This window comes from Micromys minutus (assembly GCF_963924665.1).
Source record: "Micromys minutus genome assembly, chromosome: 8".
Lineage (NCBI taxonomy): Eukaryota > Metazoa > Chordata > Mammalia > Rodentia > Muridae > Micromys > Micromys minutus.
Window position 1 is genome coordinate 10333228 of NC_137977.1, and position 25492 is coordinate 10358719.

The window sequence follows — 25492 nt, forward strand, 5'->3', positions numbered from 1 at the left end:
CCTGATGGGACAGGGTAGATTGGAGTGGGTTGGCCTCCCCTAGGCCTGCCGGATCTACTGCTCCCGAGCAGACAGGGGAGGAAAAGGGTCTGGTCCGGGCTTCAGGGCGTGGCCGGAGGAGGGGGCGCGCGGCGAGTGTGCGCGGGGTGCGCGCGCGAGGCCGGTGTGAGCGCGAGTGTGAGTGCGGCGCCATTCCCCGTGACGTCAGAGTGTATTGTTGTTCGCGGGGCCGAGCGGAGCATCCCCCAAGCTGTCACCGCGGCCGCCGCGCAGCGCGAGCCCCGCACGAGCCAGCCCGGCCCACGCCGCCCCCGCCCCCGGCCCCGCCCCCGCCGAGTCCCGCCACCCCCCCTACCCCGCGCGCTGCCGCTGCGCGCCCCCACCCCCGCCCGCCGCGCTGTCCCTCCCGCCGCCACCCGCGCCTCCCCCCGCCGCGCGAGTGCGGGTCACCGGGTCACTGGGTCATTGTCTCGGCCCCCGCACCCCGAGCACCCGCGGAATCCCCCCCACGTCATCCTCAGCACCATCAATGAGATGCAAACATGAAAGACAAGAGGAAGAAGAAGGACCGCACCTGGGCCGAGGCTGCCCGCCTGGTACGTCCCGCCCCGCCCCGCGCCCCGCGCCGCCTCGGCCCTCTCCCGGAGCCGCCGCCCGCTCCCCCGCTCCCAGGCTCCGGCTCTTTGTTATTCCGCGGGAGTGGGCTCGCCAGGGTCCTGGTGTGCGTGCGCGCGCCGAGGGGCGCAGGATTAGCTCGGGGACCCTGCGCCCTGCGCACTCGGGACCGCCCGGGACACTTCTTCCCCGGACTTGGCGCTGGGAGTCCCGCGGCGCCTCCCGCGAACCGGTGAATCTCAAGGCGTTTGGCGCGGGGCACTTCCCTCTCTGCCGTTCCCGAGACCTTTGTGTGGCAATTACCACTCCCTCCCCGGCCCTCCACCCCCTGGAATTTCATCAATAACTCCGGGAACAGTCCGGGTGTCTGTGTGTGTGTCCCGCGTTTGTGAGTTCAGATCTTCCACACGTGCATGCACCGTGTGTGTCCGACTCGGACTTGGAAGGCGTGTGCATGTGGGCTAGGGCGCTGTGTCTGTGTGCCCTGTGTGCATTCCGTGAGGACACTGTGCAAGCACATTTTGTGTGTACCGGGTTCGCGCTGTTTGTAGGTACTGTGCTCTGCCCTGGTGTCTGTGTCTTACATTCTCTGCACGTGTGCAATTCCTGTGTGTGTGTGTGTGTGTGTGTGTGTGTGTGTGTGTGTGTGTATGTTTGGTGAAGTTGGTTCAGTGACATTTGTCCTGGGAGATTCGAAGTCTGCAGCTATGCGTGTTTCACCGCTGGCTTGCTGGGCAGCTTTACTGGCCTGGTATTCTTTTTCTTTAACGTTTCAGAGCTTAGGTTTTAATTATGGTAAGAATGTCTATAGAAATGCTGGTTGCCAGAGGGGCGTCGGCGTCCTGGTTTAGGGTGATGTGTATGTGTATATATATATATATGATATATACATCATATATATGTATGTGTGTGTTTATATGTGTGTGTGCCTGGGGAGTCTCTTCCTGTATTTTTTCCATCATTTAAAGGACAGCTGAAAATGTGTGTGTGTGTGTGTGTGTGTGTGTGTGTGTGTGTGTGTGTGTAAAGGGATATTTTGTACAGCGAGTCTCACCGGAACGAAAGGCATTGCCTTCGAAGCTCAGCCTTATAGAGCTTTGACTGCATAAATTAAATATTTATTCACCAACTTGCTATCCGTTATAAATTGGCCAAAAAGAATCAGTTTGCATGCTTTGGGTTGGGGGTGTGGGTGTGGAGACCCGAAGCTGGTTATTGGGCTGACATTGTTAAAGATTGTTTAGCATAACTAGTCATTTTAGAAAGCTTTTGAGTAACTCTTAAGCTCAAGGAGAACATTTGTCAAAAGTAATTATCTGAGTTTCCTTGAAGGGCCTTGTTGGAATGTCTATGGATTCTAGCAAAGGGTTTTAGATAATTGGCCCAATTGCCCTGCCAAGAAGTGACAAAACTCCTCTTTAATTGCAATCTGGTCATTGGGAGCGGGAGTGGCCAGACTCTTTTATTTCTTTATCTCTTAATTTGGTCTTGGTGTATGTTATCATTTATGCCCTTATCTGTGATTGTGTTAACCACGAAATCACTCTCTGTGGATGAATGGGCAGGTGATAGCCACTCTTTAATGAACTGTCTGGCACAGAAAACTTAGTTGTGGGTGGAATATGTGAGGAGTAAGCAGTAGATGCCAGTTTGACTTCTCACTGGGATTTTTTTGCCTAGCTTCGAAGTACATTACTTATTGTTTGCTTGGCCATTAATTCAGAATTGTGTGTGGGTGTGCAAGGCTTCTGAAAACACATTATTCGGGTTCCTTGGAGTAGCAATCAGGGGCTATTATAGAGTTCCAGTGTATACGTTTTAAACAACCGCACAATGAGTTGATTTATAAATATTTAAAAATAACGATTCATGAATTAGCCATGCCTGCAGAGAATTATTTAATAGATATCATTATTCTGATGGAATTCAGAACCAGACATTTGTATTCTGGCTGTCTCTGGAAGAATTCTCAGAAGAACTATGCTTTTTGACTGAACAGAACAGGGATATTGATACATCTTGCAATAGATTTCATAGTCTCAGGTTTTCTGTCCTTTTGTTTTTGAAAGTTGACTTTTTTTTTTTTGCGAAGTTTATTAATGTGCAAAGACACATTAGAAGTCATCAGCACAAAAGATTTAATGATAGACCAGATGTCTCTATTTTAACCAGACATATTGAACTAGTAGTTATGGTAATTTTTCAATTTGGTTCAAGTTATTTTTCCCCTGGTAGTTGTACAAATGTTTCTGTGCTCAAAATGTGACAGCCGAAATAAAATACTGGATAAAATAGCAAGTATTTGTTCTGGAGATATCATTTTTAGAAATTTGTGTTTTGTAAAGATAAATTATATTGATTTGTAACTTACTTAAGTGAGTAAAGGAGAAAACAAAGATCCATTTGGTCATCTCTCGGTGATTGCATGTGTATGGACTTAAGCTGTCTTCCATACTTGCATGATAAAGTATTTTTTTAAACTTTAATGCTTAATAGTATTACTTTACACTCAAAGGGAAACATGGATTTTAATTATTTGAGAATTAGACTCAGTCATTCAATATTTTCCTATGCTCCTGCTGATTCTACTGTTGTTTGGGACCCTGAGCCCTTTCTCCATCAAATGTTAAACCAGTTATCTGATTGAAAAGTAAAGATTAAGAATGAGATGAAGAACAAGAGTGAACTAAAGAATAAACACTCCAATTAACTTTAAGGAAATCTTTCAGTTTGTGCCTTGTGCACATATAATCTACTGGAGTGTATGTGTTCTTTATAAGAGAAGACAGGAGTGAAGAGAAACTGCAATATAAGGTATTTTAAATGTGCTCCGAAGCTTTGTGTTTTAAATGTGGCTTTGCTTCCATTAGAAACAAAAACATGTGCAAGATGAAGAATTCTTTCTGCATCGAGGAAGAATTTCCAGTTAACACCAGAATTTTTATACTGCTTTCTTTGTGAGAAAAGTGTGCAGTCCTCGGGATCTGTAACTCTTGAGTGACAGCTCCAGGGATTCTGTCTCAGATAGAGATATACTGGCCAGCTGAAGGATTTCCTCCGGGCGTGTCATGCTTGCTTGTAGTGGGCTTGCTTAGCTTTGGAGAGAAGGAATGGGGTCATAATTTGCCGCCTCCTAATTTCAGGAATGCAGTAGTTATAAACAGGCTGCCATCTTTAGACAGTAAAGCCATCCCCCTTACCCCCCTTGTTTCCCTTTCTCTGCCTGCCCAGCATCAGTTGCAGAATTTCAGCCTTAAGAAGCCTCCCTCCCCTCCCCCAAGACCTTCTGCAGTTGTAGTTGTTACTTTGCGCATTGCCTTTTAATATGGAGTCTGCTCCCAAGCCAGATTCATTTTTTATCTGTGTCGTGTGCTCTTCTGAGGTTGTAGAGTCTCAAAGGATCCCACAATCAAATGGAAGTGTTTTCTGTCTTAATATTTGCAGACCACAATAAGAATAAAAATCAAAACCATAACCCATGTGGAGCTGAGGCTTTGACTTTAATTCTTTCGGCTTTTATCTCAACTCTTCACTCTGTTACTATAAATACAGTTTCTACCATTGTGCAAAGATCTTCCTGCTATTCTGTAAGACATGGGGATTTGACCTGACCGAACTCTGTTTTACTGCTCTGAGGGGTTTCTTTGTTACTGCCTTAACCAGAACATACCGTTATTTATATATTTGTTCTAGCATAATTCTTTCTTTTTGACATTCAAAAATGAAGGTGCTTTGAGGATTGCTTTTTGATAGTTTCTTCTACTTTGTTCCGAGGAGAATGCTGCTTTTACGATAATGATTCAATTGACTCGTGTGTCTCAAGCTGCCTTCTGTCTGTTTGATTGCTTGCAATCTTTGTCTAGTCTTGGGGGCACCTGAAAAGAGGCCTGACTTTACAGAAGCTTGGTGTTTGAGCATGGCTGGACAATTTACTTACAGTTTATATACTTCCTTTCAGATACTCGTCAATTTGCCTTCCCAACTCAAGGTGACCTTTAGTGATATAATTCCTTTAAACTATACATTTACCTCATTGCTGGAAGATAAGGAGCACACGTCCTCATAGTAGGATTACTGAAGGTTTTGACTATATGGAAGTATTTAAAATTGCATGAAGGGTGTTAGTGTGTAAGGAAACTTTACATATAAAGATTCTTTTGGACAACACATGACATTCTAAATAACTTGTTAATGTTCTCCTAACATAAACCAGTAAAGCAGAAAACAGCTCTAACCGTTAAGTTGTTGTTTACATGGTCTTTTGTTTAGAGATATAGAAATCATCACAGTTTCTCTGAGATATGATACGGGGCTGTAACTGCTCTTGGAATTTTTCAGTGTGCCATTGGTGGTCACATTCTCGGTGTCCTCAGGACTCCACAGAAAAGGTGGCTTTGACTTTGATTTGGGATCATTCCCACAGTGTATACTAATCACAGTATTCACATGAATAGGAACGTCATGTGCTCACCAGTTCCAAATCCCGACTCATCTATTTCTGTAAATGGAATTTTGTTTTCAATCACTGCAATGCCTCTTGGTTTGATTCAGCTGTTTTTCTGAGACTTTGCTTAGTACCACCCATGTTTGTCTGCCTCTCATCATCTCGTCTTTCAAATACATAATTTATATTTCCCATCAGAATTTGAAAGCTAGAAAAGACTATTCTTCCCTACATGCTTGTTTAGAAAGAGACCAGCTTCAACTTTCTAAAAGCCAACTGTACTTAAATTATGAGTCATGGGAAACTTAGGCCTAGTGTTTAGGTACTTACTTTTTTCCCTTTTGAGCACATGAAACTTGGATTTAAGAACTGATTATATTTTAGAACTCTTTCTCTCTTGACAAATGCTTTGGCAGCAGATGATTTATTGGCTGTCAGAAATAGTCTGTCTTCTCAGTGTACACTTGGAGAGCTGGACCTGAGTGTCATTGCTTCTCAGAAAGACCGGGTTACACATAACATGCCATAATGCAATAGTTGTAAAACCTTTCCAGAATGCATTAAAATACAAAATATATCTGCAAGGGCATATGTTACAAGTTTCTGTTTAGAAGCTTCAAAGGGTGAGAGGGTTTTAAATATATATTCAAGGAGGATAATGTACAGTGGATGAGTGAGGGACAGAAGATTGGACAACTGTGAGTGTGACATAGAGGAACAAGCAGATATAGGCTGACAGGTCCACAGACAAAAGAAATGACATGGCAGCTGGCAATCTTGGGAAGCTTGATGGGTCAGTTGAAACTGGGCTTGGCCATGTGCTAGTCCTTATAATGTATGACTATTATTTTTATTATTATTATTATTATTATTATTATTATTATTATTATTATTATTATTACAGTAAAGAGGGCACACTAGCAATCACTTGTCTCTGCATAGCCTCACTGATTGGTCCTAATGGGTCTGAAGAACAATATTAAATGTCAGATTTCCTTTACCAAATGAAAGAAAGTAAAAGTCCACGAATAATGCACACATGAAGACTTGCAGCTTGCTTCCTAAAACATGCTCTCGAGATCAGCGAGGTAGTTAGAGTTTGATCAGCCACTGTCCGAGGCCATGTTTAGTGTCACCTGTGGATCCGTAAGGGACAAGGATGGGTAGCAGCATTTCATAGTATTTTCTTCTGTCCTGCATCTCTCTAGTTTTGGTGTTTGACCACATGGCCATTTTAGAGACTTGGGAAGTAACTTATTTGCTGCTGACAGGCATGGTGAGGATTTGGGCAGCTCAAAATGCTCCTACATTATTCTTTTTTTTTAAAGTATTTTTTCAACTTTATTTAAAAAAAAAAAAAACAGAGGAACATGTAGAGATTTTTAAAAGCATTTTTTGGAATAAAACTATATAGATACATTTTGTCAATACTTGATTTTTTAAAGGTTTGATAGTATGCATTGAAATCTTACTAGTTACAATGAGCATAAAGTACATATAGAATAAAACATGACATGGAAATAGTCAAAATTTTCTTGGTGTGTATAGATTAAACATAATGATTTTGAAATACCAAGAATTGCCACAAGGCTATTCTTAGCTCTTGAATTATTGATGATTTAAGGTCTAGGTGTACCCCACTCTAAGAGGGTGCTATACACTTTTTTGTGTGTGTGTGTGTAAGAAGGATCGAGGCTTATACTTTTTGGCCTTTTTTTTTTTTTTTTTTTTTTTTTTTTTTAGCTTCATATGGTCTGTGAGTTGTTTCTTGGGTATTCAGAGCTTTCTGGGGCTAGTATCCAATTATCATTGACTGCATATTATGTCTGTTCTTTTGTGACTGGGTTACCTCACTCAGGATGATATTCTCTAAACTATTTTCCTAGGAATCTCATAAAGTCATTGCTTCTAATAGCTGAGTATTTATAAGAGCTCCTTCTTTCCAGTCCTTCCTCCATCTCCTGTCCCCTTTCTCCTTTCCCTCTTGCTTACCTCCCTTCTGAGTTTTCCCTTACTACATCAGAATCTGCATGAAGTTATTGCTACTGAGGGACTGAATGTTTTTGCTTTTCCTCTAAGCTCTGAGTCCACCTCTTGACTCCTCCCTGGGTTTGTGTCTGCTGAAATACTCTGAGCCATTTGCACCAAGTGCCTGGATTGCTCTTCTTTTGTCCCTGCACAGTCGGTAGCTGGTGAAGTCTAGCCTGGGCAGAAACTTTCTCTGAAGAGTCTTTAGGGAACAAATAGAAACATTATATGATTAGACACATTGTTTTCATTATTAAACAAATCGAAGCAGAAGGGTGGCAATTAACAGCTTTATCTTCTGAACCTAGACACCTTCCTCCTCTCTTCTATCAGTATTTCCACTTGGTGTGTAACAATTAACTGTTGCTGTATTTAATGTCTGCAGCTGACAATACCACATTGGGACTAGCCTCTTCTTTAGGTTGATTGACAACAGGCCTCTGACACATTCTTATGTAGGTTTAAGGCATATTCATGCCATGGGATCTGAGCCAAAGGGCCTGTCAGAACATTGACTTTAGTAGCTGAAATATGTAACTTAAATGACATCTGAGACCTTAGCTTCAGCAGGATTTTGGGAACTTGAATAATTCTCCAAGGAATAGCAATTTATACTTTGTGACAAGATTAAAATTGTAAGAATTTGTCTAAGCATACGTACATATGCATTTAATTTATTATAAAATTATTTATCATGGATTTATTTTTCACATTAAATAGGTATTAGTGTGGAAAAATAAGGTTAAACCTACTTTAAAAATAATTCTGAGTAGGTATTTTCGGGATGAGTATTTTATTCTTCCTAAGCAACTGTTATGTAACAGTTTATTTCCAAATAAATCAGAAGCTAATGTATCCCAGTTTTCTGTGACTTAGAGGAGAGCTGAGGTAGAGTGTGGTCAGCGTAGTCTCAAGAGGGGTAGTGTGTCTAAGATTTCAGCAGTAAAATGCAGAATCTTTGTTAGTATCTGGAAATTATAGATTGAGGTTTCATTTTATTTGTCAGATTTGTTATTATGGGCTCCTCATGGACTGAAGAGATTTCTTATTTTTCTAGTTTTAGTGTTTAAATAAATGCCTTGCATGTGTTTGTTGTTCCTATATAAAAACTCTTCAGCCAGAATCATAGAAGCTCATTATTCTCTGGGGTGCCAGGATTCTACAAGCTTCTGTATTCCCTTCCTCCCCATCCTGAAAAGAAACTTCTCTAAAAACTATAAGAAAAGCTCTGCTCTTTAAGGAAAAAAGAAACATGTGGTAATGTCTTCAAGCTTTTATAAGCAGAGATTGTGATAATGTGTTTCCTATGTACTTTCCATCTCATTTATTTCTCTCTCTAACTAATTCCAGATTTTCAATTAATTTGCTTCATCAAATATTGTTGCTGCTGTCCTGGTTCTTTCCCAACATTCTTTAGTTTCCCCTGCTTGACCCCTCCCTTCTATGCTTTGTTCCTTTAATCATGACATGTTTGGCCAGTTTTTTTTTTTTTTTTTTTTTTTTTTTTTTTGTTTTTTTTTTTTTTCTGCTTCTATTTTATTACCATTGTTCATCATTTCCCTGCTTTCTCAGTGGCCTCATTGACAGTTCTTTTCTGGTGAAAATGTCAACCCTCATTTTTTCCTCTGAATTTTAGATTTCTATGAACAATTCCCACTGTTTGTCCCTAGGTACTGTGAACACTTCAAATTAAATTTGTCAGAAACATTGAAACATTTGTTGAATACTTTCTTCAAATGTGCCATGCACACAAGGAGGATGTGGCAGCCTGTTAAAGTGACTTATATTTGTGTTTCTAAGCCTTGGACCTCCTTTCATTCACTAGAGTTTAGGTCTACCTGGTTCTGACATTCCAAATAGTTTTTGTCTCTGATCTCTTTTTCAAATCTCAAGGGAGCTGCAAAGGAGTCTTTCTGGCAGGGATCTGCTGTTATCCAGTTCTCTGCCTAAAGCCTTTAGTGATTAGTTTTAAGCAAAAACCCCACCAGTCATGAGGAGCCCTGTCCAGGATAGTTGGGCCATTTAAAGTGATAAACACCTGTTTTCCTTGACAATATGTAGAAATTAGAATACTGTGACTGCTATACACCATACAAACTCTATTGTAGCTTAACAATTTGTTTTGCATTCTTGAATTTATATTTTTTTTAATGATAAAAATTAGTTTTTGCCATTAGTTACGCTTAGGAGCTTATTCTAAATTTCAGTGAACAATATGATCGTTGCTCTACATTTTTCTTCCTCCTGAGGTGTTTAACACGAGTTTTTATTTTTCTGTTAAAAACTTAATCTGAAGCCTTCTGGGTCTAAACATAGTCTTTCCCTATAGTGAATGGGCTCTCGCTTAAAATGTTTATTAAACATTGTCATTTTGTTGATTTAAAATTATACATTTATTTTTATAATTATATGTACATGTGAGTTTCTATGTGTCTCCAAACGTGTGTATGGAGATTGGAGATCAATGTATGGTGTCTCTCTCTATTGTTTTCTACTTAATTTTTAAAATATTTTTTAAATTCTTAAGATTATTATTTAATTACATTATTTCTTATATCCCCTTTCTTCCACAGAACCCTTTCATAAAGCCTCTTTCTTTCTTTAAAACACATGCTTTCTTATTAATTGTTAACACATACACACACAGTATGTAAATACAACTTGCTATATGTTTTAAAGAAACGATGTATCACTGAACCTGCTCCTTTCCAGTTTCACTACATAAGTAGTGAGATTTATGTAGTGGGAATTTAGCTCATGACTTCATGCTTGTGAGGCAGACACTTAACCAACTGAGCTGTGTAATTTTGAGACACAGACTCACATGACATATAGCAATTAGAAAATAATGGTTAAAGGAATGGCTTCTCTTTGGATCACTCCTAACTATTTCTATAATCCTTCCTTTCATTATAAAGTGAATTTTAATTTAGAAACAATTTGATAAAAAGATGATGAGATAGGTGCATTGAAACATCATTTCCTAAATATATGAACTGCAATTTAAAAAGAAAGGCATTGCTCCATGAAGCTCATGCTGTCTCCCATTTAAAAACCATAGGAAAACTTAATAGATCCCATGTTTTATTTTCCTGTGAGTGATAGTTTAGCTAATTCTAAAAGCCAACAGTGGTTAACCTTTGAGATAGGAATATTTCTTGTGTTCCTATATAAGTGAATGTGATACTTGATATATTGTGAACCTGTTATACTTTATTAGGTATTATTATTTTTATATCTGATAGTTGTTTCACATTCTTTTCATCATTAAGTTTTGTGGTTTTAATATTCTTCCTTTAGTGTTTTTCTGTAGATTTCTTTTTATTTTGTTTGGTGCTTAGGATATATTTAATTGTCACCAACTTCCTGTGAATCACAATTTCATATAGAACTTACTGGATTGTACTCTAAGCAGTGTGTAAGTTCTTTTAAGTCTGGTACATTTTCCCTTAACATTTAGTAACTTTAGCACCTGTAGACTATGAGGGAAAGATTATGTAGGAACAATAGAAAAATGACTCTCTAATCCTGTACAGGATGAATGTGTTGACTTTGTCATACATAATTATATTGCAAATCAATTTTGAAAGTTTAGATAGAGAAATGGACATGGGAGGGGATATACCTCTGTTTCTATCTCTATCTCTAAATACCAGATCTCTATCTACTTCTACATCAACAGCTACAACTATATCTACCTCTAGATCCATCTATAGTCCAGTTAGTGCAGTATGTATGTGTGATTATGACTGACCACTTGAGATTAGATCAGCTGTCACTGGGATCATCACTTGACAAGACTGATTTCTTTCTGTGGCATCAGTCATTCATTTTCTCTAATTCTTCATTTTGAAGTAGGGTAATATGAGATTCCCCCAATCCATGCTGTCATGTGATCTAGTGTTACCTTGTTCTGACCTTCCTTAGGCTATTGTGTCATGAAGATTTTATGAGTACAGGATTTCTTGTCCTATATAGAAGGCAACATTTCATAACAGACATCCTAGCCTTCAGTTCTTACAATCTTTCTGCCCTTTCTAGCAGGGTGTTACCCTAAGCCGTAGGTGTAGGGGTTGTATTATGAATTAACTAGTTGCTGTTGTGTATCCCTAGCATCTGTGTTTTTCTGCATTTTGACCAAGTGTGGATTTTGTTAATAGTACCCATCTCTGGCAAAAAGTAACTCCTTAGATTGCAACATAGGGAACAGTGCCACTTATCTTTGAGAATAAGGGTAAGAATTTGGAATTCAGTTACAAATTATGCTGGTTTAGGAAACATGGCAGTAGTAGGTTCTCCTCTAAGATCCACTATTTCATCAGCCACAGTTTACTAGGTTTACAGTACCAGGCAAGAATTCCTGCCTGCTAAGAGGGCCTTAACTCCAATTAGACAGCTTTGGTTACTTCCAAGATATGTGTGCTGCTATTGCACCATTGGGAATCTCTTGCTAGATTAGTCATTATGGTTCATAGACTTTACAGCTGGGTAGGACTATTTTTTGCTTTCCCCCACGTGGCAGCTTACATAGCTTTACATACTATGAAATTAGTCCTCAAGAAGTTTGGATGTTAGTTCAATATTGATTCCTTGAATCCTTTATCTGAAGTAAGAGGTGACATTTACAAATATCCTTAGTGTCATGTACTTCTTCTTTGTCACTTCTATTTGTAATATCCTGACTTTCTAGTTGAAAGTCCCCCCCATATTTTTATTTCCTCCTTTATATCCTCATTTTAACACTGCCAATTATTTTTAAAGGTTTATATACTTATTGTGTGAGTGTTCTATGCTAACATGCACACAAATGCCTGGGTATATTTTTGTACATCGCATGCATGCAGGTGATCACAGAGGCCAAATAATGATGTCACATTCTCTGGAACTCTAGTTACAGGTAGTCATAACCAATGGAATCTCTGTCTCTGTATCTCTCTGTGTCTCTCTCTGTGTGTCTCTCTCTGTATGTTTCTCTGTGTCTCTGTCTCTCTCTCTGTTTCTCTGTCTCTCTCTCTCTCTCATTCTAGCTTAACCACTTATTTAAAAAGAAATTTGGTTCATGTCATCCCCCTTAAGTCCATCTTAATCTCTGATTGAAATAGAATGTATTATTTTATAGAGGTGATTAAGAAAGCTAGTAAAAAGTAGAAGATAACCATGAATTGTGGATATAACAAGGATAGCGTCAGGAAGTTGTTGCAATCCACAGACTTACAGGGTGGAGAAAAGTAGAGTGGTATTGCTAGGACAAGGCTATGTGATGAAAACTGGGACCTTGGGTTGTAGACCATAGCCTTCAGCATGCAAGGAGGAGCAGTGAAGGGAGACATTCTGACTTGTTTATTCCGTAAAACTATCCAGAAGTTAGAGGGCAAGGGGCTTCCACCTAGAAGACATCAGCTTGTTTCTGTATAGAACTAGATGGGAAAAGGTAGACAGGGACTTGAAAAGTTACTATTGGGAACTGCTCAGAACTAAAGTCCTCATGCCATGGCTGAGTTGCTCTTGTAGAGAACAAGTAGATTAGATCTTCCAACAACCACATAGATGATGTGTGGATTTAAACTGTGTCTATACTCAGCCCACTAGGAGTGAGGCTTACTTCAGAATTAGTGTAACTTGATGATTTGAAAGTTAGTTTTCACTTGGCCATTAGCATGGTAAGTATGATGTGAATGAACTATGATACATACCATGACCATTGGTTAACTGACTTCATAAAAATGAAAAAAAAAAAAATAGAAAGAAAATAACTTTTTGGTTTCAAATTCTTTGGTCAGAGATTTTTTTCTGTAAATGTAAATTTGGGGAGTTCAATTGAATTATATAACCGAAACTGAAATTCTATGCATGCTATTTTAGTAAGATACAGTTAAAATTTGCAGAAAGTTCATAACTGTTAGAAGAAAGTAATTGGGTAGTATATCAAATAAAACACAGATTAGGAATATTTTCAAAGAAAAAAAATTGTATGTGTAAATAAAATACCAACAACTGTAGTTTTAGACTCTTCTTTTAGAATCTATCATTCAGATTTTAATTTCTAAATTACAACAAAGGATTACTGTCACTATTCAACAGTGCTGTTGTTTGACATAGAACATTCTCTAGTGAATCATGTATTGAAAGTGTATCCCCTAACCTTTGTGTTTTTAAGAAGTGGGGCCTAATGGGACTCCTTAGTCCATGGGAAAGCAAACTCTCAAGTAGGACTATGGGGCTCTGGTCTCTGTTTCCACTCCCTTTCTTGCTGTCAATTTAATAGAATCCTCTGCCATGCCTAACTTGACAGTCTATGTAGGTCCCAGATCCAAATGTCTCAGGGACCAATCAGTGGTGGATTGAAGCCTTTAAAACGTATAAGCCAAAATAACCTTTTTTTTTTTCTTAATAAGTCAGTAACTTCCAGAACTTGGTATAGTGTTGAAAACTGAACTAACTTATAAACCACCTATTAGCAGTGATGCTTCATGAAACTAGTTATTGTTGGGTATTTGAAAGCATAAACTGGAGTATAAAACTTACATGTACTATAATGCCAAATCCTGTGAAAAAAACCCAGGAGACATTTGGAATATCACTTGTGATCCAAAAGGAAAAAAAAAAAAAAGCCAAAAGGGTGAAACAAACAAACAAACCAAAAACAAACAAACAAACAAACAAACAAAAAAAACAAAAAATAACAAAACAAACAAAAAAGAAAACAAACAAAAAAGCTGGAGAATTAATTAGTTTGTCACGTTTCTCTGAATAGCAACTGAAGTAAGATTAATTCAAATTAGTTTAATATAATTGAGAAATCTGACAATGTACATCAGTTGTAAGAGGATAGAAGTTAGAGGAAGTCACCTATGTATCTGTACATTTCTCAGTGTCTCGGTCAGGACATGACTGCTCTAGGCTCTTTGCACCCACATCCTTCAAGCTGAGCTGTACTTTGAATAAGAACATCTGCACTCTTTCCCTTATGCCTCCTTTTTCTTTTCTCTTCCTGTCACTTTAAAATGTCAAGCCCATGGAATCTTTTATGTTCCCTTTACTTGGCTGAGGGGCCATTGGCCAAGATTAAGGTGGTATGACTGATTTGCAGAGAGGAGAGATCGAGTGCATGAGAGAGAGAGAGAGAGAGAGAGAGAGAGAGAGAGAGAGAGAGAGAGAGAGAGAGAGAGAGAGAGAGAGAGAGAGAGAGAGAGAGATGTTTCTAGTAATGAGGAAAGGCAAAAGGCAAGCAAACTTGGGAAATGCCATGTTACAAGGATGATGGGTGAACTTACTCACTTGTAAATGGGAAAGGAGGGAATTCCATGGAAAGTTTATACAACATCACCTCTGGTTTCTGGTATGGTGTTTATACTCTTGATCTGGAACTAAACAATGGTAGAGTAGAAGCATCTTTTTGCAAAGGCACTAAACCTACAAATGGTGAGTTCCAACTAAAACCCACTTCCCCAGTGAAGAACCAGAATTTACAATGGATGGTTTCTGTCCTATTTTCCCCCACAGATGAATTGCTTTATAGTGGTCTATGAGTGGTCTCCGTATAGATTTATGGCATAATTTAAAATAGCTTGGATCTGGTCTATTTAGGTCTTAGCTCACTGAAGTATGTATTACTGAAGCTTCCAGGTACTTTCTGAATTCAGTAAATGTTTTTATTCATTGTTGGAAATGCTACCCTTTATTCCTGAATTGGCCATGGGCATTAGAGGATGCTAAAATAACTACAGAGAATAGGTCCCTTTTTCTCCCTGAAATGAATCTGTGCTCTTCTGTCTGAGTGGTGTGATAAGGTTTGATGAATCAGCTAGTGGCTCTTTACTTCACGTGGGAGTCTGTGGATTCTACACAGATTCGAAACCTACACAGTGTATACTTGGCATGTCCTGCTGTTCATTCAACAGCACTTTTCTCATAGCCTAGTGAGTCAGACATAGTGATTCACAACATTTCTGGCTTTTCTTCACCTTCTTTGAAATTTCCCTCTGTTAGTGGAAATTTCACATCTTCATTTTTTTCAGGGAGATGGGGGGGCTAGAAAGAGAGGGGAAGAAAGGAAGGGAGGGAGGTTTGAAGTGCTCAGAGTTGATATTGAATCACTGAAATCTGGGAAGAAGTGCTTCGGGTGTTGAATCATGAAAACACCTTGATTCTACATCTACACAGATCTTTAGTTGGAAACAAGACAAAGAATCACATAAACAGCAGCATAATATGGGTGAGAACACTATAAAACATTATCTCTATAGCCCAGAGGCCTGAAGTGCTTGTTGACCCCGACAGTTTTGCTCATAACATCTTTACCAGCCAATCAAAGAAACTGAACAGGGGCAACATGCTTGTGGTCCTAGGAAAAAGACAAATATTTATGGGCAAGAGTGCATAATGAATTGATTTTAATCTTAATGAGCATAAATTTTAGTTTTCAGATACATTGCTCATTGAGTTTCACTTCTTAGTATAAAATGAATAGTTGAAAATTAAATACATTGTTTTAAGCATTTGTTAAAAACCTTGGTGCACAATGAAGACCTTGCTCAATAAAGTCTAATCATTCAGTTGTTTTCATAAACGTCTATAATATTTCTGCTAGATATAAATGATTAAGGGTTACAGCACATGAGTGATTGATCTCATGAGGGTTATCATGCAGAAAACCAGAATGATGCAAAAACTAGCAAAAGAACATCAATAAAACTCACCATCTTATAATTTTACCCACATGTGTATGTGAACACACTGTTATGTTGACGAAAACAATCTATCTGAAAAAAGATCATCTTCCACTGAGTCACTAAGGAAGCCTTTGTCTTTAAAGCATGGGCAATAAAATCGTTTTAAGGGTCAGCAAATCAGTATGCAGTTCTTTTCTTTTGCCTCCTTGGCAACAGATGGTAGGGTTATACTTCTTTGCTGTCTTGAAGTTAGGCATAATGGCAAACACTTTTTATTACTCCTTACTTGATCTTTTTAGGCTGCGTTTGATTTGGCCACTTCTGCTCTAGCTGGGTTAACTGCAGGAGCTAGTGGCAAGTGGGACCTAGTTAAAGTAGACTATGTGCAAATTAATGTTTCTGTAGATCCCCAGACAGTTGGAGTTGTCTTCTCTGCTACATATCCTGGTCGATAATGACAGATCCAGAATTTTGTAGTACACCAGTTTTTTATTATAGGCTAACTTGTAACTGTGTTTAAGATACAGCAAATGTTTAATTATGCATTTAAAAGTAGATTAGGTATATAAGGCTAACTTCCTCCCTTTTTTCCCTTTCTACTTAATGTTAAAGCAATTTTCAGTGTTTCTGTCTAGTGTTTTCACTAGGATATTTAACGACAGAAAATAATAGAGAAACTGTTTATTCCTAGGAAAATGCTTCTGTGTTCCTTCTTAGATAAATCTGTTTATATTTTTCCCTTATAAAATAATTGCTTTCCTTCCCATCTGTCTTCTGAAGAGAAACAGTTTTGATCCAGCAAGAACAGAGCGATTATTGTTAACCAGAATTAAATTCCAAGATATTTGAGATAGGAAGGGACTTTGGGACATTTTTTAATGTCTTCAAGTTTCCAAGAAAAGACAAATTGTGTCTCATTTGAAAAGGTGAAGCCAGACGGATCTTTCTGACATAAGGAAGAGGAAAGTCAGCATTTCAGCCTTCCCTTGTTCCCTCCCTTCTCTCTCTTCCCATACCCACCCCTCCATCTTTCCAAACTCCCGCTCCCTTTACTTTAGGTGAGTGCTGGTAAAAAGCATTGGCAGTAAAGGCTTTGTTTCCTTATCAGTCTGCTTCAGAGACCCAAGTCCACAGAGAGCTCACTGTTGCTCAGATTTCTGATGAGATTTTTCTCTAGATACAGTAGACAGCAACAACTAACTACTAATAGACTCCCTATTAACCATTTTAACTCAGGTGAACAATCTCTACCCCGGATTCTACACCAGAAAAATTTCCTCAAGTGTGGTGCAGTTATACACAAGCCCTGACTTTAAATTTGAATACTGGCATACATTAGCTGCAGAAGGCATTCATTTTCAAAGAACTTTTAATTTCTACTAACAGTTTTGGCCTTTATACATCAGTGTAGGCATTTAATCCTGATTCTTACAAGCAAGGCCACCTTTCAGTGTGGGGGAACACAAAACAAACGTTATCTCCCCACTCATGTTTCTCATTATACACACTCTGCACAGACTTGGGAACAGATAATCATCTAATATGTTCTACATTGGGTACTTATGGTCTAAGCTTGAAAAAAAAAAGGTAGTCTCTATTACTTGCAGAGCTTTCCTATAGATATGTTATACTGGGGGAACTGGCTCCTTGAGAAACCAACTCCCACTGCTCCTAGTTGATTGAGTTAACATAAAAGAATACTGTCTGATACAATTTCTCTTTGTATATAATTGAGTAATGTCAAACAGCAAGCTGTATGAGAAGTGTGAGTAAGACATCCTGCAAGGGCTAATTTAGAATTGGCTTATCTGTGGCTTATCTATATAGTCCCTACTAAAGAATATAAATATGTTGATCACATCACTGCTAATATTATTTTTATCCTGGTGCTAAGATGAGGTCCTATAGAACGATTAGCTCTCAGTCTCGTGGTAAGCAGAACTCATCTTGTAAAATCAGTGTAGGGGCAATTGGAAGCACTAAGGACTATCTGATTTCATAAGGAATCCTGTGTTGGTAAAGTTAAGTTTTGATATTTTGTTCTGTTAATAAGATCCAGCCATGTTTCATATCAATAAATATTGATGGGTTGAACGATTGAACCCAACTCTTCGGTGTGCTCTGATCAATGTAGTCTTCATATTTTCAGCATACAGCTTAAACTGCTTGGCCAGAAAACAGTCCGGAAAGCTTGGCTAGCACTGAGATAGCTGGTACCATATGTAGTCTATAAAAATTGTCTTCTGAAACTCCCATTGCTGACCACACTGCAGACTTATCAGCTGAACCTCCTTTGCCCACAGAGAGAGGAACATGGCCACAATGATCTCATTCCCTATACTATGACACCATTAACCAAAAGTTTAGACTCACATAATACTATGGAAAAGATCAATGATTGGCCCTCTTCTGGTATCCATCTCCAGCCATTTCTTTATTCTACCATTACTCATCTCTTCAACAAACAAGCATGGTTGGGATCAGGGCAGGCAGACACCATTTTTTTTATAGAGGAGAGCACGTTTTAACGAAGTTTAAGAACAGACAGCTTTGTTTCTTTCTGTTCAAGCTCTCCCCGACCCCTATTTTTTCCTGACTCTTGTTAGGCTAGAGTCAAGTATCTGTAGAGATAATAGTGCTTTATCTCATTTCATTATGGTATATGGATATGCTTGGTAAATATTTGTTAGCAAATTGCTTGAGGGTGATGGGATGCAATTGTTGGGATAAAAGCTCACTGTGAACTGCGGCATCATAAGCACTATTATCTTTGTCCTCTGTTGACATGTAAGTGGGCAGAATCACACAATTCCAAACAACAGTCATTGTATATAATTATCTAAAGATACATTTTACAGCTAATTCTTTCTGGCAGATAAATCTGAATGCCGTGTCATTTCATACCAGTGGTCATGGATATTGCTAAGAAGTTTTCTTGACTTAGATTGAATGATGATTGATGTTTGCTTCAGAGAAAATCAGTCCACCTCTATTTCATTTTTGCTGCTGTGTATTATAAAATGTGGCATATGACTGTTTCAGTTTCAGAGTATTCATGTCTGTGTATTTTTGGAACTGAGGTCCAAGTAATTATTATTAACTATAAAGTAAGTATAATATATGCACAATTATCATGGTATATAAATGATATGATAAACTTGATTTATTAGGTTTTACAAGAATACCTAATAAGAATACAAATTAAAGACTTTAAAAGCCATTTACAATTTTCAGTTCAGGAGTCATAGTACTGGAGAAGTTATTCAGTGCCTAAGAGCATTGGCTACTCTTAGAGCATATCTGGGTTTGAGTCCTGGCACAGTGGCCCACAACTCTCTGGATTCACAGTTCTGGGAGATCCAATGGGCTTCCTCAAGCATTGCTTGTGATGTGGTACGAAGAGTCACAGCAAGTCAAACATCCGTTCACTTAAAATAAAAAATAAATCTTTGAAGTCATTCAGAAGTTAGAGAAGAACATACAACTCTATTTACCTTCCTTGGTAGTATTAGTTAATGCTGGGTATTTCCATGTAGCATGAATGTTGACTTGATTTATGGGTATGTGCATATGAACACTTTATATATCTGAATGTTTGTCTCTTTGAGTGCTTATTTGTGTTTAGGCCAGAAGTCAACACCAGTTGTCTTCCTTAGATACTCTCTACTTTATTTTTTGATATAGAGTTCAATTTGCCTTTCTGTTGCTATGGTAAAACACTCTTATCAAAAGCAACTTATTGGAGAGAAAGGATCACTTCTGCTTATACTCCCAAGTCCCAGGGCAGCATTGAGGGATGCAGGGTAGGGACTTGAAGGCGAAGCCACTGAACAATGCTGCTTGCTGACTATGTCATTCTGACCCCACTTATAGCCCAGACCTACTTGCCAACAAACAGTATCAACCATAGTGGTTTGGGCATTCCCACATCACCAGGCCAGACAATCTCTCAGATATGGCCATTGGCCAGTCTGAATGGGGAAATTCTTTGTTTGAGGTTTTATTCCCCGAGTTAACTATTATCTACTACTGTTAACACTAGTACACTTTAGTGATTACCATCATCCCAGAAATTCCTGCTTCAGACTATTACTCATCTAAGGGATGCCTTTGAACATGGACTCCACTGTGTTCTATCCTCACAATCACAGGGTTGCATCTTCTTGTAGGCAAACATAGTTGATAAACGCCTTAGCCTGCCATCTGTATATCCGAATTTTAGAGTTATTGTTAGAAATATAAGTTAGGGATACAGTTAGGAATATAAATAAACTGTAATTGGGGAATATAGTTATCATTCTATCATGTTAGATCTTAGGCCAATCTACCTGGTGAATTTCCAATAATTATATTGAATGTTATGATGAAACCTCATGTCTTGTTACATTCTGTGCTTGGCTTATAAAATACTCATTAAAGATCCCATTTCTACCAGAGATTCTAAATACTTTGTTATGAGGCAATTCTGTTACTTTGGAAATATAAGACATTTAGTTAATCTGATAGACTCTCATTCTTTCGCTCTACTAGTTTGAGTTTCCTAACTCTACATTTTAAAATGGTATTGGTATTAGGACAAGGCTCTGGCCTAGTCAGAGAAATGTCATTATCTGGCAGTATTTCTGTGTTTTGAAACATTCTATGGTATGTTCAATTTTTTTTTGAATTGGTGCAGGATTCATTAAAAAGCTGTAGGAACAAAAGCAATGCTGAGAGAAATGACCCTAACTGCAGAGCAAATAGGGAACAATGAAGGAGTTTGCTGACAGGCCATGGAAAAATGTCTGCAAATAGATCTGTGAATAGAGATTAGTTTCTGAGACAGGGTCTCTCACTGAAACTGCAGTTCACTGATCTAGGAAAACTGGGTAGCCAGCTCTGCTTTGGGATTCTAAGAGCATACAACCATCCTCCAAATGAAAAGCTACTGAAGGTAAGTCTCGGGTCATCTATATTATTCAGTGAGCTACTTACCAATGAAAGCATCTTATATTTTCACATACCATGTAAAAGCTGAGGTTGATAATGGTCCCTGTGTGATGGAGCTATTATTGTGAGGAGTAAATGTACTTATAAGCATTACTTATAAATTTATTTATTTACTCATGGTACCATGAGACTTGATAGAGAATAACTGATTGTCAGTATTTGCTATTAGCTTAAAAAGGTGTATCTGTCTGTCTCTTTGTGTTATACATATGACATACATTAATATATTTGTATATCTACATGTGCTTATAGGAGTGAGTACAGAATCATATGTTCCAAAATATACTTATGGAAATCAGAGGACTATCCCAGGTGTTGGTCCCTGCCTTCCACCCAACTTAAAGCATGATTTTTTTCATTTCTCATCATCAAATACAAACTAGATTAACCTTAATCTTCTGCAGATTCTGCTGTCTCATCTCCCTTGGGAATTTTGGGAGGACAGATGTGTATTATTATGTCCGGAAACATGGAAATTTAAACTGAGTTCCCTGGGTTTGTATAACAAGCACTTTACCCATTAAGCCATATCTCCAGACCTCTGTATTGTTTTTAAGAAGGTAAGAGGGTCAAACCTTTGAAATCAGAACTGTTAAGCCTTATCTCAACTCTGAGTAAATTCTAAAAATTATGAGACAGATGGCTATAAAAGCATTTACAAATGGAAGTAAGATCCCTGGGAGGCATGATGGATTCTTTCAGCTAATTCATGTCAAACTAAATTAATTTACTTTTGATAGGATTATTAGACTTACACATCAGGAAGATATGCCTGTTAGAGTTAAATTTCTGCCACTCATTTTACTTGATTCTATTGTGAAACTCTTTTAAGAGAGATGTACAATTATGAACTGGCTGATAGTATAATTAAATGGCTCTGCAGCAGATTGAAAATGTATAGCCAAGAATATTGATTGAGTATTCATGATCAGTTGGGAACTGGTCTCCACTGCCAGCCCCAGACTTGTTTTCCACCACCCAATTTGAGTGTGTTGGAGGAAAGGAAAGGAACCTGAACAGCTGGACCACAGAATGACTCCAGATAAACTTTATAAGCTTAAACAAGTAGACAGCAGTTAAATGGATAAAATTACGCAGGATCACTGATTGTTTCCATAGATTTTTCTTCAGGGCTCTGAGGAAATCTTGTGGAGGAGATTTTTGTGGGTATTTAGCAATGTATTGGAAAGAAATATTTGTGACTAGTAAGATTTGAGAGTCTACTCAAATGGATTTAAATATAAGTAGGGTAGAGAAAGATGTATATGTTGAAATGCATATATTTATATATACACATATAATGCACATATGTGTCCGTTTAGGAAAACACATCTCACATTTCTAATTGTAGCATTAGAATTTTAGATGAAAGTGTCAAAAACTGGGAAGTTTTCATGGAGTGTGTTTGTGAAGTGGCTGCTAACAAGAGCGGGTGTTGTATTATCTTGTAGTCATGCACCTGTGAGAGACAGACAGCAATTGATATTCTTCTTTTATTATGTACTTTCTCATAGCATACAGTCAATATATTTTAATGAGTATCAGTTTTTAAAGATGTGTATTTTAAGATGTGGATTTGAAAGAATATAACCTAAAAACTGGCAGATATTTGTCCCCAGTCTTGTTAAAAACTCACAATAGCAGATTGTGTGACTATATAATTAGTGAAAGTTATTTATCAATTTATTCAACATAGTTTATTCATCTTATTTTAAATATCTGTGTGTATACATACCCACAGAGGCTAGAAGGGGTGGTCAGATCCTCTGGATTTATAGATACAAGCAATTGTAAGGTGGGTGGTGGGAAACAAACTTGTATCTTCAGGAAGAATAGCAAACACACTTGACCAATGAGCCATCTCTCTTGCCCTATAGTTTGTTTCTACATTATCTGTTTAGACATAGATTTTGTATTTCATATTAGACAATTATTTTATATTCAAATATAACTATTAATACTTGGAACTAAGAGAAAAATACAAATTTTCTTTGATGCACAGAATAAGATATTTTAGCAAGCAGTGGATTCTGCCTGAGGTAGATTTGCTACAGAGTTCTCTCACAGAGAATTCCTTCCTTATGGAAGATTTATCTTTCCATGCACATTATATGCATGTATGTATACAAAATAGCACTTAAATGATGATTATCACTTTTACTTCTTGGGGTGTATGTATCTTTGAGGTGTCTTTCCCTCTTTACCTTTTTTCTGTATAATGAAAACATTACACCTGCCAGGCTCACAGGAGGCTCCCTGTGAATCTCTGCTGGAACACATTTGGTCATGGCTAGGGGATGAGGACTAAGAATATTTGGGCAACATAACAATATCTACTGCCCATCATTATCTTAAAACTTCCCCTTTTTATAGAGATGGGAAGGTATTGACAAGATTTGTGTTCCAAGGCTGAATACAAACTGTCCCCCAATGCTATTAGCTTATTAACTGTCATTGTTGTAGGAAGTCATTGGGCTCATTGGAAAGATAAGTGCTTCCCATTCACTCTCATTCAGTCCTCAGGAAACAGTTATGAATGATGAAGTGAAGAAACTGAGACTCAGGTGGTTAAACATATTATCTAACATCAGATAGTAGCTTAGGGGCTCCTGGTTTATCTGGTTCTGAAACTCATAATCTAAAATCATTATTCTATAAAACATTCCAAATACAGAATTAATCATTAATCACACCCTCTCTCCAAATTATCTTGGTCTTCATTTTTTTTTTTTTTTTTTTTTTTTTTTTTTTGAACCTATTTAGCACTGCTGCAGTCTAGGGATGGAGATGTAAATAGGACCAAGGTCCTTGATCTCCTGAGGCCTTCAGTATATTGGAAAGAATGTCCTTAAGCAGGTGCACTAATTAATGCCAGGTTTGGCAGATTTTATTGTGGAAGCATACTGCTTAAACAATTTTCCTAGAGTTCAAGGGAATGGTGGATGTTAAGTGTCAGATATCTGGACAAGGCCTGAGAGTTAGATGTTATATTTAATATCTCCATTGTAATGTCCTGATTTTGGAAAATGTTATGTGCTTGTGGAAATCTTAACTTGGTGGGAAGAGTAAACAGCCATATCTGGAGGCTGTGGCCAGCCCCTTCTTCTCTGGAGAACTTGAGATATTTTATCTTCATGCAGCTTGGGGTAAAGTGGAGTAGATGCTCAGGGGTGTTGTCATTATGTTTTCTGTGTTTTTTAAGTCACTCTCATGAGTACTGCTGCAGCATGTAATTTTCCCATAAAACACATTCAGATAGGACAGAAAATTGTAAGCATCATCTTCAAACCCTTAATTAGGAACCAACTATGCTAAGATTTGAGAACAGCCTAGTTTAACTGTGGATACCAGGCATTTGGCAGTGTGCTGCGATGTTTGATATGATTTATTTTCTCATATGAATAGTGCTGTGGATCTAAATCATTGGTACCTTTGGGCTTTGGAGTGGTATAAATAGGAAAAGACTATGAGATTTCTGGGGTCTGTTGGTACAGAATTCCTTGAGAATCTAGCACACAGGTGTTCTTTGGTAGGTTTAGCTGCCTTTACTAAATGAGTCATTTTTTGTTATTACTGTTCCTGTGCATGCTTTGTTCTTCCAAAAGGTAATTGTATGGCCCTGTTAATTCAACATTTCAAAGAAGATGTATATATTCTTATATCGTATATATACATATTATGAATTATTATGCATAAATGTATATATAATGACTTCTGTATATCTCACAGTAATGTTTAAAAATCAAATTATCTAATATGCCACACAAAATGAATAAAATAGTATATGCTTCATGAAAATAATCTGCAGTTCCAACTCCATAGTCCTCTATCCAGGATGCAAGGCTGCTGACTACTATCCCCTGTAATGAGTTTTCAGTTTGGCATCAAGGAATATGCCTGAATGTTAGTAAAAGTAAGGAAGCTTGGCCATTAATACCCATTTAGGTTCACACAAAAGTCAACTCTGAATGATTTTTAAATTGTCAAGTTTTATTTTTTCTTTTTAGTCAAGGAAATAATGGCTCTCAGAACATTTTATGTGCAGATCAAAGGGCCAAAACATTAACCTTCAAGTGGAAACAAGTCTAATGTGTTTATTTTATATACACTTAGAATGTGTTTTTTATTTGAGAGGCACTAAATAATTCTGGAGGAAATCTTTAAATAATGGCTGGGGTGATGCAGGTTTGGAAAAGTACTTAAATAGCAACAGTTTTCATGTAGCTCATGCCTTAAGTGCATGTCACCCTCATGTTTTTTCATATAGAGGTGCCTCTTTCTTGAAGGTTCATTTCTGCTGGATCATGTGGTCTGGAGAGGTCATTGCTGGGATGAGATTATCTTGCCTTGGAGTAGCATGAGCTTAGAAAGAGTCCAATGGCATAATTGCCAGTTCTGTGAGTTTGTTCACTTCTGGTGAAAAATAGTGAGATGTCATTAGAAAGCACACACACACACACACACACACACACACACACACAATCCCATCCATGTTTCTGGCCATGTGGTCCGGTGCCTGCAGAGGAGATGGGAGCATCTTGCCATTTGCTCCCATCCTTTCTTGCAGGGCCGATTCTAATGATTTTGCATGCAGGTTTCCTAAGCAAAATGTAGTGATTGCAAGGGAAAATAAATGATGAAGAAATTCAAGCTTTCAGGACATGTTGTTTTGGAATGGATTATAAATGTTCACTTTCTAGCCAGGGTAAACTCTTTTGGAAAGAGAGATAAAACAGAAGCATTC

At 38.1% G+C, this 25492-nt stretch overlaps 1 protein-coding gene across 1 annotated transcript in view; it reads left to right on the forward strand.

The window, feature by feature from the left end:
* Positions 1-542: 542 nt before the first annotated feature.
* The window catches only part of ASXL3 (ASXL transcriptional regulator 3), a gene marked incomplete at both ends in the record, with an annotated part of 168221 nt that continues 143271 nt past the window's right edge, over positions 543-25492 (forward strand). Inside the window, one exon of the mRNA XM_080920038.1 lies at positions 543-596. Within this exon, the coding sequence (XP_080776164.1) occupies positions 543-596 (54 nt within the window). The remainder of the gene's footprint in view (positions 597-25492) is intronic.